Source organism: Pteropus medius, unplaced genomic scaffold (assembly GCF_902729225.1).
Source record: "Pteropus medius unplaced genomic scaffold, Ma_sr-lr_union100, whole genome shotgun sequence".
NCBI lineage: Eukaryota > Metazoa > Chordata > Mammalia > Chiroptera > Pteropodidae > Pteropus > Pteropus medius.
Genome location: NW_024344433.1, coordinates 1,762,717 through 1,775,359, shown reverse-complemented (window position 1 = coordinate 1,775,359; position 12,643 = coordinate 1,762,717). Strand labels below are relative to the sequence as shown.

The 12,643-nt window shown below is 56.8% G+C and overlaps 2 protein-coding genes across 2 annotated transcripts in view; both read right to left on the bottom strand.

Annotated features, from left to right (window-relative positions):
* The window catches only part of ASTL (astacin like metalloendopeptidase), an 8,811-nt gene extending 1,861 nt beyond the window's left edge, over positions 1 to 6,950 (bottom strand). Inside the window, exons 1-6 of the mRNA XM_039872640.1 lie at positions 6,753 to 6,950; positions 6,020 to 6,142; positions 4,318 to 4,379; positions 3,034 to 3,124; positions 2,341 to 2,458; positions 1,403 to 1,584 (exon numbers count right to left, since the gene is read on the bottom strand). Of these exons, the coding sequence (XP_039728574.1) occupies positions 1,403 to 1,584; positions 2,341 to 2,458; positions 3,034 to 3,124; positions 4,318 to 4,379; positions 6,020 to 6,142; positions 6,753 to 6,798 (622 nt within the window). The 5' untranslated portion in view covers positions 6,799 to 6,950. The remainder of the gene's footprint in view (positions 1 to 1,402; positions 1,585 to 2,340; positions 2,459 to 3,033; positions 3,125 to 4,317; positions 4,380 to 6,019; positions 6,143 to 6,752) is intronic.
* Positions 6,951 to 7,054: 104 nt separating this feature from the next.
* Positions 7,055 to 10,664, bottom strand: DUSP2 (dual specificity phosphatase 2). Its single transcript, XM_039872566.1, has 4 exons — positions 10,181 to 10,664; positions 9,977 to 10,098; positions 9,523 to 9,742; positions 7,055 to 9,419 (listed from the first exon to the last, which is right to left on the bottom strand). Exons 1-4 carry the CDS (start codon positions 10,566 to 10,568, stop codon positions 9,205 to 9,207), a joined length of 945 nt encoding a protein of 314 aa, XP_039728500.1. The 5' UTR covers positions 10,569 to 10,664; the 3' UTR covers positions 7,055 to 9,204.
* Positions 10,665 to 12,643: the final 1,979 nt, after the last annotated feature.

Genomic DNA, 12,643 nt, shown 5'->3' with positions numbered 1-12,643 from the left:
GCTGCACCCTCCATCTTTGGCTCTCTAAATCATGCCCCCCAGTCATTTATATTTCCTGTGGTCACCTTTGCTCACCAGCAGCCCCCTCACCATGAATCAAATGGCGTCCCATCACCTGCCTGAAATACCTGCCCATCAAGAGTGTTTTATTCCTTTAAAAAATCTTTATATTATTCAATATAATTTGGAATAGGCAATATATTCATCCGGTTCAGAAATCAAAAGCTTAAGATATACAATAAGTCTCCCACTCCGTCCTCTTCTGCAACCTCACCCTCCACCCTCAGTTTATTACTGTTAATAGTTCGTGTATCCTAGCAGAGTCTGTTCCATACATATTAACTAAATACAAATATGTTCTCATTTTTCTCCATTCTTAAGTAATATTTCCCATTAGAGTAGCAGGTGTTTTAACCCGTTTTATTGTTAAGCAGCAGCTCTTGAGCTTATTAGTGCTGTTTGTTTCCTAATTCATTAATTCTTGCTTTTACCTTAATTCCTTTCCACTTTTTTATTTTTTTTCTTAAATTGAAATACTTCTATCAATAAAAATAGAACAAAGTAAGCATTTAAGTCTACACATTTTCCTTTCCCTGAGTCTTACTTTAGCTGTGAACCATTAGTTCTAATGCATATTACATTTTTTTTTTTAGAATTCTTGCAATTTCTTTAACCCCAGAGCTAAAAGAAAGGTTTGCAGTTTGTTTTTGAACTTTAATTTTCAAGTAGAAGAAGTTTTTAGGTTTGATTTGTTATTAGTTTCTACTTTTTACTTTACATCATGATCAAACCATTTGTATTAATTCCACATTTTCAAACTGGAAGTTTTCATGGCTGTCATGAGTTTTCACAAGTATTCCTGAGTTCCACATGCCCACCAGTGTGCCCACACAGGTACCAAGCTCCTGCAGCACAGCCCTCGGCCACTTGTCTCTGACACTGGGCACACGCTGCCCACTACCCACTACCAGGCCTCTGCTTGGCTCAGCCCCACCCCTGGCTGGAACACAGCCCACCCCCTACCCCCACCCCTACACACACAGTGGTGTCTGGCACATGAGGAGCTGCTAGATGGGTACACGATAAGCATGGGTCATAGGATGCCATCAACCCATCCTCAGGTAACCCACAGTGCCCATGAGGAGAAATGACAATGCTCCATCCTGGGCATGACTTGGGTGGACAGGTAAAGGCTTAATGCCCAGAGCAACAGCATCTGGTCCACTTTCCAGGTCTCAGGAAGGCAGGCCACCCGAACTTCCCCATGGGAGACAGGCAGATAGTGGAGAAGATGGACAACTCTTCCAAACAGCCAGGCAACTCCATGGGCCTTGGCCCATACCTGTAGCCCTCTCTCCATGGACTCTCAGGCCTGGCCTGGCCTTTGCATCCCCTGGCTTACCTGGAAGGATCTCATCCCAGTTGACACGGATATAGCGGTCCCGGTCAGCCCGTGCATGCTCGTGCCAGAAGCCCAGCACGTGCATGAGCTCATGCAGGACAATACCTGGGCCCCTCTGGAGACAAGTGGGTGCTAGGGACACCACCTGCATTCCTCCACTGCGCCCCACACTGGAGAAGCACCTGCAGGGCCATGACAGTGATCTCGGTGGGCACCGGCCCAGAGAGTCAGAGCAGATCCAGCCCCTCCCCTTCTCCCAAGTCCTGGGGTGGATGAGACTAACATGTCACCGCCATCCTGGACTCTAGTCCCAGGCTTGTGATTCTCAAGCCCCATTACTGCCTGGCCTTCTGGGAAGTGGGTGTGTTGGAGCCCCATTACCAGCCTGGGCTATAAGGAGGAGGTGAGAGCTGACACTAATGTGGGTGACAGAAGCAGCTCATTAAGTGAGGGTACCCACAGGGCAGCCCCGAATCAAAGTTGTCACACACATTAGCTCAGGCTCCTGACAAGCTAGGAAGTAGGTGCTACACCACCCTCAGTACAGAGAGAAGGCAAAAAAGCACAGAATTAAGGGACTTGCCCGCAGTCAGGTGGCTCCTGCACTGTGGAACCTGGACCAGAGGCCAGTTCTGTCCCAGCAAACTTGCACTCTCCCACCAGACTATGAGATCTCCCGGGAATGAGGGCTTATAAAGGAAGCACCTAACTGCCTCCTCCACCACTGCCCACCCCGCTAATCCAGCCTGCTATGCTGAGGCTTGCAAGTACAGTTCACGTTGAATGAGCAAGGGGATTGGACCTAGGTAGATCAGCCCCAGAAGTAGGTTCTAGACAACAGCTCACTCCATCCCAGGATGAACTCAGAAGAAAGCTGCGTAACGCACCCTGCACACACATGCTTACGCATGCACAGGCACACATCCAGGAGCACTCACCCGGGCATGGGGACGATGGAGATGAAGTCTCTCTGGCCATGGTAGGTGACAAACCTGATGCACGTGAAGCGTTCAAACTCAGCAAATGCCTGCAGGATAACCTCGCGGCTGGGATCATCTGGAGAAAGGACACCCTGGCTGAATCTCTGGCCAGGCCCCCAGAGCTCTCGTGCCCTGAACCTCTACGTGAGGGCGAGAGGGGACACATCTGAGCTGCGGGGTGTCAAGAAAGGGCAGCATGATCGTGTCAGGGGAAGAAAGCTGGCTCCAGACAAACCCTGGCCATGTGACCTCAGATAGGTCACTGTTCCCTGGGCTGTAGGGGTCTCAGAATGGATCAGATAGTCCAATGTTTTATGTTGTTAGTTCATCTGTTACTTTGTTTATATCCCACATATGAATGAAATCATATGGCTTCTGTCCTTTTCTATCTAATTTATTTCACTGAGCACGTCACTCTCAAGATCCATCTGCGTTGTCACAAATGGTTCTTCTTTTTCCTAGCTGAGTAGTATTGCATTGTATATATGTACCACCTCTTCTTTATTAAAAAAAAAAAGTATTGACTTCTAGCGGAAGGGCTCTTTGGATGGTGCTGGTGGAGGGGTATGGGGACGTAGAGGAAGAAGAGAAAACCCAGAGCTGAGCCCAGGCTGCAATGGGAATAGGCACTGGGCCCCAGTGTTCACTCACCATACTGGCTGGAGAGCAGGAAGGGGACCTCCACAATGTCCCCATCTTTGGGCCACTTGTTGCTGGTAGCTGAGAACAGGCGGAAGGGACTCTAAGGAAAGAGGGCAGAGTTCAGGGACTCCTGGGGACATAGGCCAGTCAAGCTTCCTGCCCCCAAGGGTGCCACACCTCAGGCCACAAGAGCCCTAAAGATCTGAAAGACAGGGCCTAGGCATGAGGGTGGGAGGCCATTAGAAACTGGATAGAAGCTGGGAAGTTGGCTGTGTGAATTGCACTGCACAACACAGCCTTTATTCTGCAGCACACATAACCTGCGGCTGATTCTATCAAGCAGAGAAACTTGTCCCTGAGTGTTGGGTAGGCATCCCAGCACCCAGGGGGCTGGGTCCACAAGTGCTCAGAGCCCCACTGGCAGCCCCTTCCCAGAGCATACATAGCATGTCCTAAGCTGCCTGCATGTGCAGTGGGAAGATGGAGACAGAGTCCTCCCCAGCCTGATTCTGAGGAAACACCCCTGGCCATGGCAGCTTTTACCCTGTCTTCTACCAACCAAAACCCTTTGAAGCATAGGCTTCACAGCCGTGGCCTGTCCTGCCCCACAAGCCAACAGTTTTACCGGATTCTACTCTTACCCCCAACTCAATGGGAGATGCAGAACAGGGGCCTTGCTTGTCCCAGTCCCAGGGACCCTGTCCAGCCCTGGGGCTGCCTCTGGCTCTCCACCCCAGCCTCATGTGTGCCATCTATAGGCGGCCTCCAAACCATAGACAGCCTTGCTCTCACCAGGTCACTATCCTGTTCTGGAGCCTTCTGCCAACTCTAGTCCCTTAAGAGTGGTACAACTCTGCTGAGCCACGGGTTCCCTTCTCCATTGGCAAGTTGCCCCAATTCCCACCCAGTCCTTTCTGACTCCGCCCTCCAGCCCCTGCCAGGATGGCAGTTACATTGCTTCTTGTTCTGCCTTCCCAGGCTAGTAGCTAACCCCGATGTTCACCAAACCTCCCTCCAGCTCTCCCACCACCCTGCCAAACTGTGCTTCTCTCCTCTCGTCCCAGTACTTCCTGAGCACCTCCCCTGGGCAGGGTACCAAGCTGGGTCATGAGGGTTCAAAGCCCTTCCTTCAGGAAGCCCTCCCAGAATGCCGCCACTCCAGATGTTGCCTGCTTTGCATTCAGGCCGGCTATTCCTAATAGGACATATGCTCAGACTTCGGCAAGAGGAGATGTCTACCAGGCTATGAGTGACAAAGAAGGATCCTGGCCTCTACCCTCTACCCTCACTCACCGGCCGGAGGATGTCGCCCTCGAGGAGGAAGCTGCTCTCTGGGGTTTCCTCTGGGATGAGTCCTGGGAAGAAAGGGAGGAGTGTGTGTGGGCTCAGTCCCCCAGGACACAGGCTCTCCAGAAGGCCCAGCAGAGGCCTTGGCTACCAGGCCAGGCAACGCCAGCTCTGAGCCAGATCTCCCCTGGGCACTGAGGCTATGTGGCCCCAAGCCCCAATCCGCAGTGTGATGATTCTCAGCCTGCCCGCACCCTTCCCTTGCTCAAATGCAGTCTGTGGCTCCTGAGGCGCACAGGACAGGGTCCTAATCCCCGTCTCCTGCAGGGAGGACCCTCTGCTGTCAGGGAACAGCCTCTACCTTCTTCGTCCTAAGCCTAAGCCACATTCACTGGGGCACACCCTGGGCTCTCGTCCCACCTGAAACCCTATCTAACTCCTGCCCCTCTGTGTGGTATTCAGGACCCTGGCGGTGGCAAGTGACAGAACTTTCAGCTTGCTGCACACAGGAAAGGGGTGAGTACTGCCTCCCAGGAGCCTGGCCCTCTCTATCCCTCCCACTCCTCCCTTCTCAGCTTTTCTCTCCTCCCTCTCTCCCACCCATTTCCTGCCACAGTGGCAGCCCTTCTCCACCACCTGCCTCTTTCCTGAGATCTCAGCCCCACAAGGAATCTCTGAAGAGGGTCTGGTACCCCGCAGGCTCCTGAGGCTGGGCTCCCTAGAAACAGAGCCCCAGCTAGGAGGCTTCTGAAGGGGTGTCCCGAGGGACTGAAGGAAGCTAGAGTGCCAGGAAGAGCCAGGCTCAGCCCTGATCCCACCCCGCGCCCCAATAAGGCTTGGCCCACCTTGAGGCAGGGCCAGTGCCAGGTCCCCAAGAGTCAGTGTGGACTCCCCTGGCTGTGGACGGAGCAGCCTCCCAGCATCCCTGGCCACGGGTCTTTATCTGCGGGGTCTCAGCAGCCTACATCCCAGCAGCTGGAACGCTGCTACTGGTGGGTACCTAATTGTCAGTCCTGAAAGTGCAAGATGAGAGGGTCTCCACAGCATTGAAAAACCAACGCCAGGGAAGCCTCAGATTGAGTCTGGCTACCTCCAGATGGGTCACCGTGACAAAAAGCTTCCATCCTGCCCTGCTCCAGGTCAGCTCACAGAGCAAGGAAAGGGCACACCCTATGGTGGCTACCACATCTGCAGTGCCAACCCCTAGGGCAAGGTCACCCTGTTCCCCAACGCATCTGTGTCTGAACCCCAGTCTTTGTTTCGATCAGCTTGGTACCAGGATGTCTGCATATTCCACTCTCCACCTAAGACCCCACAGGGAGGCCCTGGGCCTCTGCTGCTTTTTGTCTGTATCCCCAGCTCATCCCCTCACACCTGCAACCAGGTGGCTGACTTGTTTTCAAGAGTCCATCAATGACTGAACCCAGCGCCAGACATGGAAAGCCCCAGGGACCCCTGCTTTCATGAGGCCATTTATAAAAACCCTGCTTTCCCCGCTTGCTATAAGTAGCAGCCTGGCAGAGGAGACGCAGAGACACGAAACGCTGACCTGGAAGAAGCTGTCTGCAGACCACGCACAGGGGCCCAAAAACAGGCTCCGTGCTTCCCCTTAGCCTCTCCTGCCTGGCTGAGCACTCAGCATAGCTCTCTCCCCACCACCTGGATGATGTTGTGCCTGCCATCCCATGACAGGACGCGGGACCCTCACCTTGGTTAATCGCAGGGATGTCCTTGTCCCAAGACGTCTGGGTTTCCTCAGAGGCAAGGCCTGAGAAGCTGTTCCCACAGGCTCCTGGGCAGCTGGAGGCTGGGGGTGCTCCTAGGATCCAACCTGGCCGAGACACATGGGGCCGAAGTGCCCCCAATGAGAGAAGACAATGGGACACAGAGACCCAGGACCCAGGAGCTTCGCTAAGGGCAGCATGGCCTCCCGCAACGTGTCCTGGGAGCCTGCACAGCCTCCCTCCCAGCTCCCGCTGGCACCAAGGCTGAGACCACTCTGAAAGGGGATCCTTTATCAAGACCAAAGTTGGGCTCCAAGAGCAGCCCTGAGCTCTGAGTGTCTGTGTCTGAGGTAGCAGAGGCAAAAGGAAGCACCTCAGGCTCCAACGCTGATGGCAGGGTGCAAGCTAGCCTCAGACCCTGCCACACGGCCCCCTCCTCAGCCCAGGCCTCTGGAGATTGGGCTCAGCCTGGGAAAGCCTGGCCTGGCCAGCAGAACGAGGAGTCCAAGTGCCACACCTGCCACCTCCTGCCAGGCAGGCCCTCTGCTCCCAGGGTCTTCAGGAGGCCTGCCCTTGGGGCCCCAGGAACTGGCTCTAGGGGGCACTCCTGAAGAACCCAGTCTTGGGCCATTCGGACCAACTCGGAGCCCTACAGGTTTCAGCTTCTTCCAAGCACTGCAGGCTAGAGCCAAAACAGGAAAGTGAGCAGCCGCTTACCTGGCAGAGAGAGCAGACCCAGCACCCAAGGCCAGAGACCTCCCATGCTGTGCTATCTATGGTGGGCCTGGTGGGCCGGTAGAAGCTCAAATCCACCTGGATGAGGCTGCAGATTTAGAGCAAGCCCCTCCTTAAATAGCAGCTTCTCCAGCACCCCCACCTGTAGCTCCTCCCCAACCAACTCCACCTGAAGCCCCGCCAACTCCCGTGGTGTTCCCCACCCCCAGCCCAGACCCAAGCCTTCTGGACCCCCAGTAGGAAGGCTGGACCCCAAGCCTTCCTGGCTTGGCTGAGATGGGTGAGAGTGTGGGGAGAAGCTGGGCACAAGGCACCATGGGGGGCAAATGCAAGGTTCAATGAAAGTTCTCAGAAGGGAGCAGAGGGAGCAAGAGTGGGGTAGCAGACAGGCTGTTTGTCCTTCATTTAGCTACATGGACTGAGTGTCCTCTCGTGCCACACTCATGCGGGGCTCAGCAGAGTACAGGCCCCACCCTCGTGAGCATCCAGACTGGTCGAGAGGCATGATAGTACACCTGAAAATCTTCCCCTCTCGGACGCCAGGAGCTAACACTTCCTGAGCACCTATTAGGCACAGGTGCAGGGGCTTGACGTGCATTCACTTGTTTCATTCTCAGTACCACCCTAACAGGTGGGGGCTCGTGATAAAACCCTATTTTCTGGACAAGGAAACTGAAGTACAATGAGGTGAAGCAAAACTGGCCCTCTAACCATCAGAAGCTACTCTGCCAATTTAATATAGAAGTAAAAATATTAAATAAAAATAACCAAATAGCTAAAAATCTAAAAAAATAAAATAAAATAAATGAACAAACAAACTCCACTGCCCCACTGAGGTGTGCCTCAGTAAGAGACGGTGTTCTTCAGGGTGACCGTTGAGCTGAGTCCGGAAGGACAAAATACAGTTAGTGAGATGGCGCTCCAAGTATCCAAGTGTCCGAGTGTCTGGAAGCGCATCAGAGTGGAAGCTGAAGCAGGCCGGGCCTCCACACCCCGCCCTCCGCCGGCAGCCTTGGCAGGTGCCCCCGTGCTGGCCTGGCTGGGCCCTGTCTCACGTCTTCCCAGACACTTCGTTCTTCCTGCACATCTGAGCTTGTCACTGGTGTTCAGTAAAGACACATTAGTTGGGTCAGCATGAAGAGTGACGAAGCCCATCACCGGTGACATGTCCTCCACACCAGACACCAGGCCACATGCCTTCTGGGGACAAGTAGCTCCAGAACAGGAGACAGGCATGGACAGGCATTCTGAGACCTGGGGGCCCAGCCTGGGCATGTGGAGGGGAGAAGCTGTGCTGCCCGATGGTAGGCAAGTGGAGGCCTGCTACGGGCACACTGTATGGGGACAGCCACACCCTGGGGTACACGCAGACACATGCAGGATGTAGGAAGGTCCACACATATGCCATGTAGGTGTGTGCAGGCCAAGAACAAGGCAGCCACAACCATAGGACAGCCACTTACATGGGTATACACACACCCATCCACATGCTCCAGAAAGGAAGTAGGGTCTGACTAGAGCAGTGCTGGGCCCAGTTCTGAGTCGTAGACCCAGCTTTTTCCCCACAGGACCAAAACCAGTAACAGGAATAAGACTGGAGCCAGCCTCCCAGAACCACCTCGTTCAGCTGAGACAGGACATTGCCCAGGAAAAGACCACCCGCACCAGAGAGCTGGGGCTGGGAGGGAGCCTCCTGCCTGTGAGGGCCCACTTACAACTTCTCCCTTTGGTGCCCAGGCTCCAGGCACAAAGAAAGGTGAGTTCTGCTTAGGAAACAGCTTTTGAACACTTTCCTGGGCACTGACTTGAGACCAGATGCTTGAGAAGTTGTTTTTTAAACAAAACAATATTTTATTGACACATCCTCAAGTTTCTGTATAAATATAAAGTGCTAAGTTTCCAGCCCCACCCACGGGGCTGGGAGGAAGTGGGGGAGGGAGTGTTAACTGTCAGTTGAATACAAATAACTTTCCAGCACCAACAGGGGCATGAAATGCTCACATCCACACACGCAAAAGGGACACAGCGCTCCCCCAAGCCCACGTCCTTGCAGGAACACAGGGCTCCAGGGTGTACCACCCCCAGACAGGGCTCTGGTTGTCACAGCTTGTTCCTTGGGGCGCTCAGGCTGCCAAGGGCTTCAACATGGTTGTGGGACCAGTGGGTTCATGGATGTAGAGTCCAGGTAGTTTCTGCCAGAGGATGAGGGAGGGAAGCAGAGCAACCCACCGTTCTCATCGCTGAATGAGAGCGGGCCCTCAGACCCTTAGCAGAAGAGCACCAGGTGAGACGGTCCAGCATTCCTGCACCCCCAGGGCCCCCGCCTGAGGGCTTTCGAAATTGAGGTGAGGGGGACTGGCAGGGGGCCCAAGGGGAGCCCAGCTGTCCCCAGTCAGCTGGCCAGGAACCGCAGCTCTGTGCGTCTCCGCCTGCCTCAATGACACAGCACCTGAGTCTCAAACTGCAGCAGCTGCCCCATGAAACTGAAGTTGGGCGAGATGACACCCCGACGTTGCTTAACAAAGTCGAAGGCCTCGTCCAGCCTCACGCGGCGGCTCTGTATGAGGTACGCCAGGCAGATGGTAGCCGAGCGGGAGATGCCTGCCTGGCAGTGCACCAGTACCCGGCCCCCACTGTTCTTCACCGAGTCTGCAAGAGAGATGGGCGGGATCAGGCGGGAAGGTGGGCGGGGACACCGGTGCCCCAGTCCCACCCCTGAGCGCCTCCCGTCCGAGCCTAGGCACCTTCTTACCAATGAAGCATATGGCCTCCTGGAACCAGGCACTGATCTCCGCCATCTGGTTGTCCTCCACAGGGATGCTCTTGTAGCGCAGAAGGCCCTCAAAGTGGTTGGGGCAGCTGGCGGAGACGTTGAGGACGGCGGTGATGCCGCAGGCCTGCAGCCCCTGCAGGTCCGATGAGTGGCTGCAGCTGCCCAGGAACAGGTAGGGCAAGATCTCTACCGGGCCACCCTGGACGGGGAGGGGCGCGAATGAGGTCGGCTCCGCCCAGGCCTGACCAGGATCCACTGCGAGTATGAGGCCACGGGAGACACACAGAGATGTCCCCTCACAGATTCACACGCTCCCGCTTCCCCAGCTCTCAAACAAGCTGCAGACATCCACAGACCCATGGAGGCGCTCACGAGCCACTTATGCCAGGCATACACACGGGGACAGTGACAAAGATCCCTGATCTCAACTCACCTGGTCATAGAAAGGAGCCCTGAGGTCTGAGCGGCTGTTTTCGGCCCCAGCAGGCGACATCGCCGGGGCAGGGGACTCAGAACACAGGTCGGGACAGCAAGCCAGGAAGGCGTCGAAGCCTCCTGCGGGGAAGGCCAGGCAAGGTTAGCGGGAGGGCGGGGAAGGGAGGGCCAGGCACGGTTAGCCGGAGGGCCGGGCTCTCACCTCGCAGGAAGCACACAGCGGTAGGCCCGGCGCGGGTCTCATGCAGCAGCGCTGACAGCAGCACGCGGGCCGGACCGTCGGGGGGCAGCGCGGCCAGCGAGGCGCCGGCTTGGTCCAGCACCACAGCGCGCGCCAGCTCCCCGCGGGCCAGGCGCGCCCGCAGCGTGCGGTCAGGCAGCAGGCAGGCGAGGGCGGCAGCGGGCGGGCCGCGCGAGCGGCGCCGCAGCATCGCGTTCCAGGACACGGGCCGCGCGGCGCGCACGTGGCGCCGGCAGAAAGCCAAGAAGGGGCGGCAGTCGAGCAGCAGCGTGCGCTCGGCCTCCCGCGGCTCCCGCAGCAGCGCGCCCAGCGCCGCGCACTCCAGCTCTCGTGCCTCCTCCAGCCCCATGGCTCCGGCCTCTTCCTGCGCTTCCCCTCTGCTCCCCACTCCTCCCTCTCCCCGAGCTCTCCGCGCGGCCCCGCCGTCTGCTCCGGCAGCTGTTGGCAGCCCAGCCTTAAGTAGCCTGGCCCGGCCCCCAAGCCACCATACAAGGGCAGAGCAGGAAGGCGCCAGCGCCGCCCCTGCGGCCTCATGCGGGCGGGTCGCCCGGGACTGGGGGCGGATGCGCTTGGGGAGGACCGGGGACTAGCTCCTGAGAGAAGGTGTGTGCCGGGGGCAGTGCGGCCCAAACACCCCCTCTTTCCGCCGCAGCCTGGAAGAGCGCGCCCACCCCCTTGGCGTTCTGCGCGCTTCTCATGCCTTGGGGACTGGCTTCTCAGATGCACATCCCCCTTCCCAGGGACTTCGGCTGTGGTGTCCCTCGCCCAGCTTCCTCTCTCTTTTCCCTGTGCCTTCCAGGATGTTCCACTCCTCCCCACCCCCAGGAATTTGTCACAGCAAAAGTTGACTTGTGCCTGCTTCTACCAGTGATTTCTACACTGAAGGGTGCAGTCTCTCTTCTACTTGGAGACCTTGGGCCAGAGGGGTTGATGTCCCCTACCCCCTCCCCCACTTCGGGGGTTGGGCAGCAGGTTAGTGGCCAACCTAGGCCAGAACATGATTCTCTGAGGCCAAGACCCTGGGCTACCGGGTGAGGATGACTCCAGCCTGGGAAAGGTGGGAAAGGCTGGAGCCACGGTGAGTTTCTAGGTAGGAGTGGTGCCAGGCTTCTTCCCTCCCTGGAGCCCAGGGAAACCCCAGGGGCCCAGGGTGAAGCACTTCCCCAAGTCACAGGCCAGATCTGAAGGGGAACTCTGCTGACGCTGCTGGGCTCTCCGGGTTGCCTCTGGGGAATTTCAGGAGCCTCCCAAGGGGAAGAGAGAAAAGAACTACCAGAAACTGCCCTCCACCCCGCCCCTCCCCCACTCAGGCCCCAACTACCTGCAGCGGAGCCTCGGAAGGCAGAGCCCCAGGGCTAACCTGGAGCTAGGCAGCAAGCAGTAAGAAGGGGAGCTCTGCGATAACACCCCTTGCACCTGCTCCCACCCAGCCACCAGCCTTGGGGCCAGATGTGGAGACCCAGGTGTGCCTAGGTATCTGAACTCCCAAGCAGCGAAGTTCTGGTGGGTGGGGACGGTGTCCTGGAGCTGCCCCACCTCCACCCCTAGCTGTGTGGGATTTTAAAACCCAACCCCCTCAGCCTCACTGCCCCTGAGTCAGTATTCTGTGCTCTTCATAAGACTCCCATGTCCAGACTGTCCTGGAGGGCTACGGCTTGGACCTGTGGGCATCGCCCTGCCCTTCACTGGCTCGACCTATCTATGTGTGTTGGAGCAGATCTGTATGCAATTCCACGATGTCTGAGACGGCACAGAGCCCACAGCTTCTGTGTGCCGTGGAGGAGAGAGGGGACGGGGCAAAAGAGAAGCCCCAAGGATGACATCGATTCCTGGGGTTGGTCACCTACTCATGCCTCAGTGTCCTCATTGATAAGATGGGAGCTCATAACAGCAGCTGCGCACTCACACTGGTTACAAGGCTGTGAGGTCACACCACTGCCTGGGCACCTGCAGTGCTCTATCCCTCCTTATCGGGCCAGTCTGGAGGCTGATGTGGCAAAGCCACAGCAGAGCCAGGGAGTCTGGGCCACAGATGCCAGTGGCCGATATGGGCCTTATCCTTGGCATCAGCTGGCAGATGACTTAATGGCTGATTCCAGGGGCAAATTACAGAGCACACGAAAGGATTGTCAGGCCCAGGCTTGCTGACCACGGGGCTGGCGTCACCCGCTGTGCTGGGAGCCCCGGCCTTCGGCTCCTTGAGGGAAAGAGAGAGGACTAGGATCCAGGCTCAGGAGGACAGCAGCTGGGCAGTGTGGGGGCTCCAGCCCTGGAATCCATGCTGGGCTAAGCTTGTCCCCCTGCCCCTCCATGAAAGTGGGAGTGCATAGCCGAGGCTTTGCTCTAGTGTCGCTAGCCGCAGGGCCCTGCCCACCGCTCTGGGCAGGAGCAGTGATTTCTGCCTGCGTGACTCTGTATGTCACC

What these genes read in the sequence shown, in the direction of transcription:
- DUSP2 (XM_039872566.1), bottom strand. Translation starts at nt 10,568, where the DNA reads ATGGGGCTGGAGGAGGCACGAGAGCTGGAGTGCGCGGCGCTGGGCGCG. An exon ending in GGGCTCCTTTCTATGACCAG is followed by an intron (nt 9,743 to 9,976) that starts GTGAGTTGAGAT and finishes CTCCCCGTCCAG; the next exon opens with GGTGGCCCGGTAGAGATCTT. An exon ending in GGAGGCCATATGCTTCATTG is followed by an intron (nt 9,420 to 9,522) that starts GTAAGAAGGTGC and finishes TCTCTCTTGCAG; the next exon opens with ACTCGGTGAAGAACAGTGGG.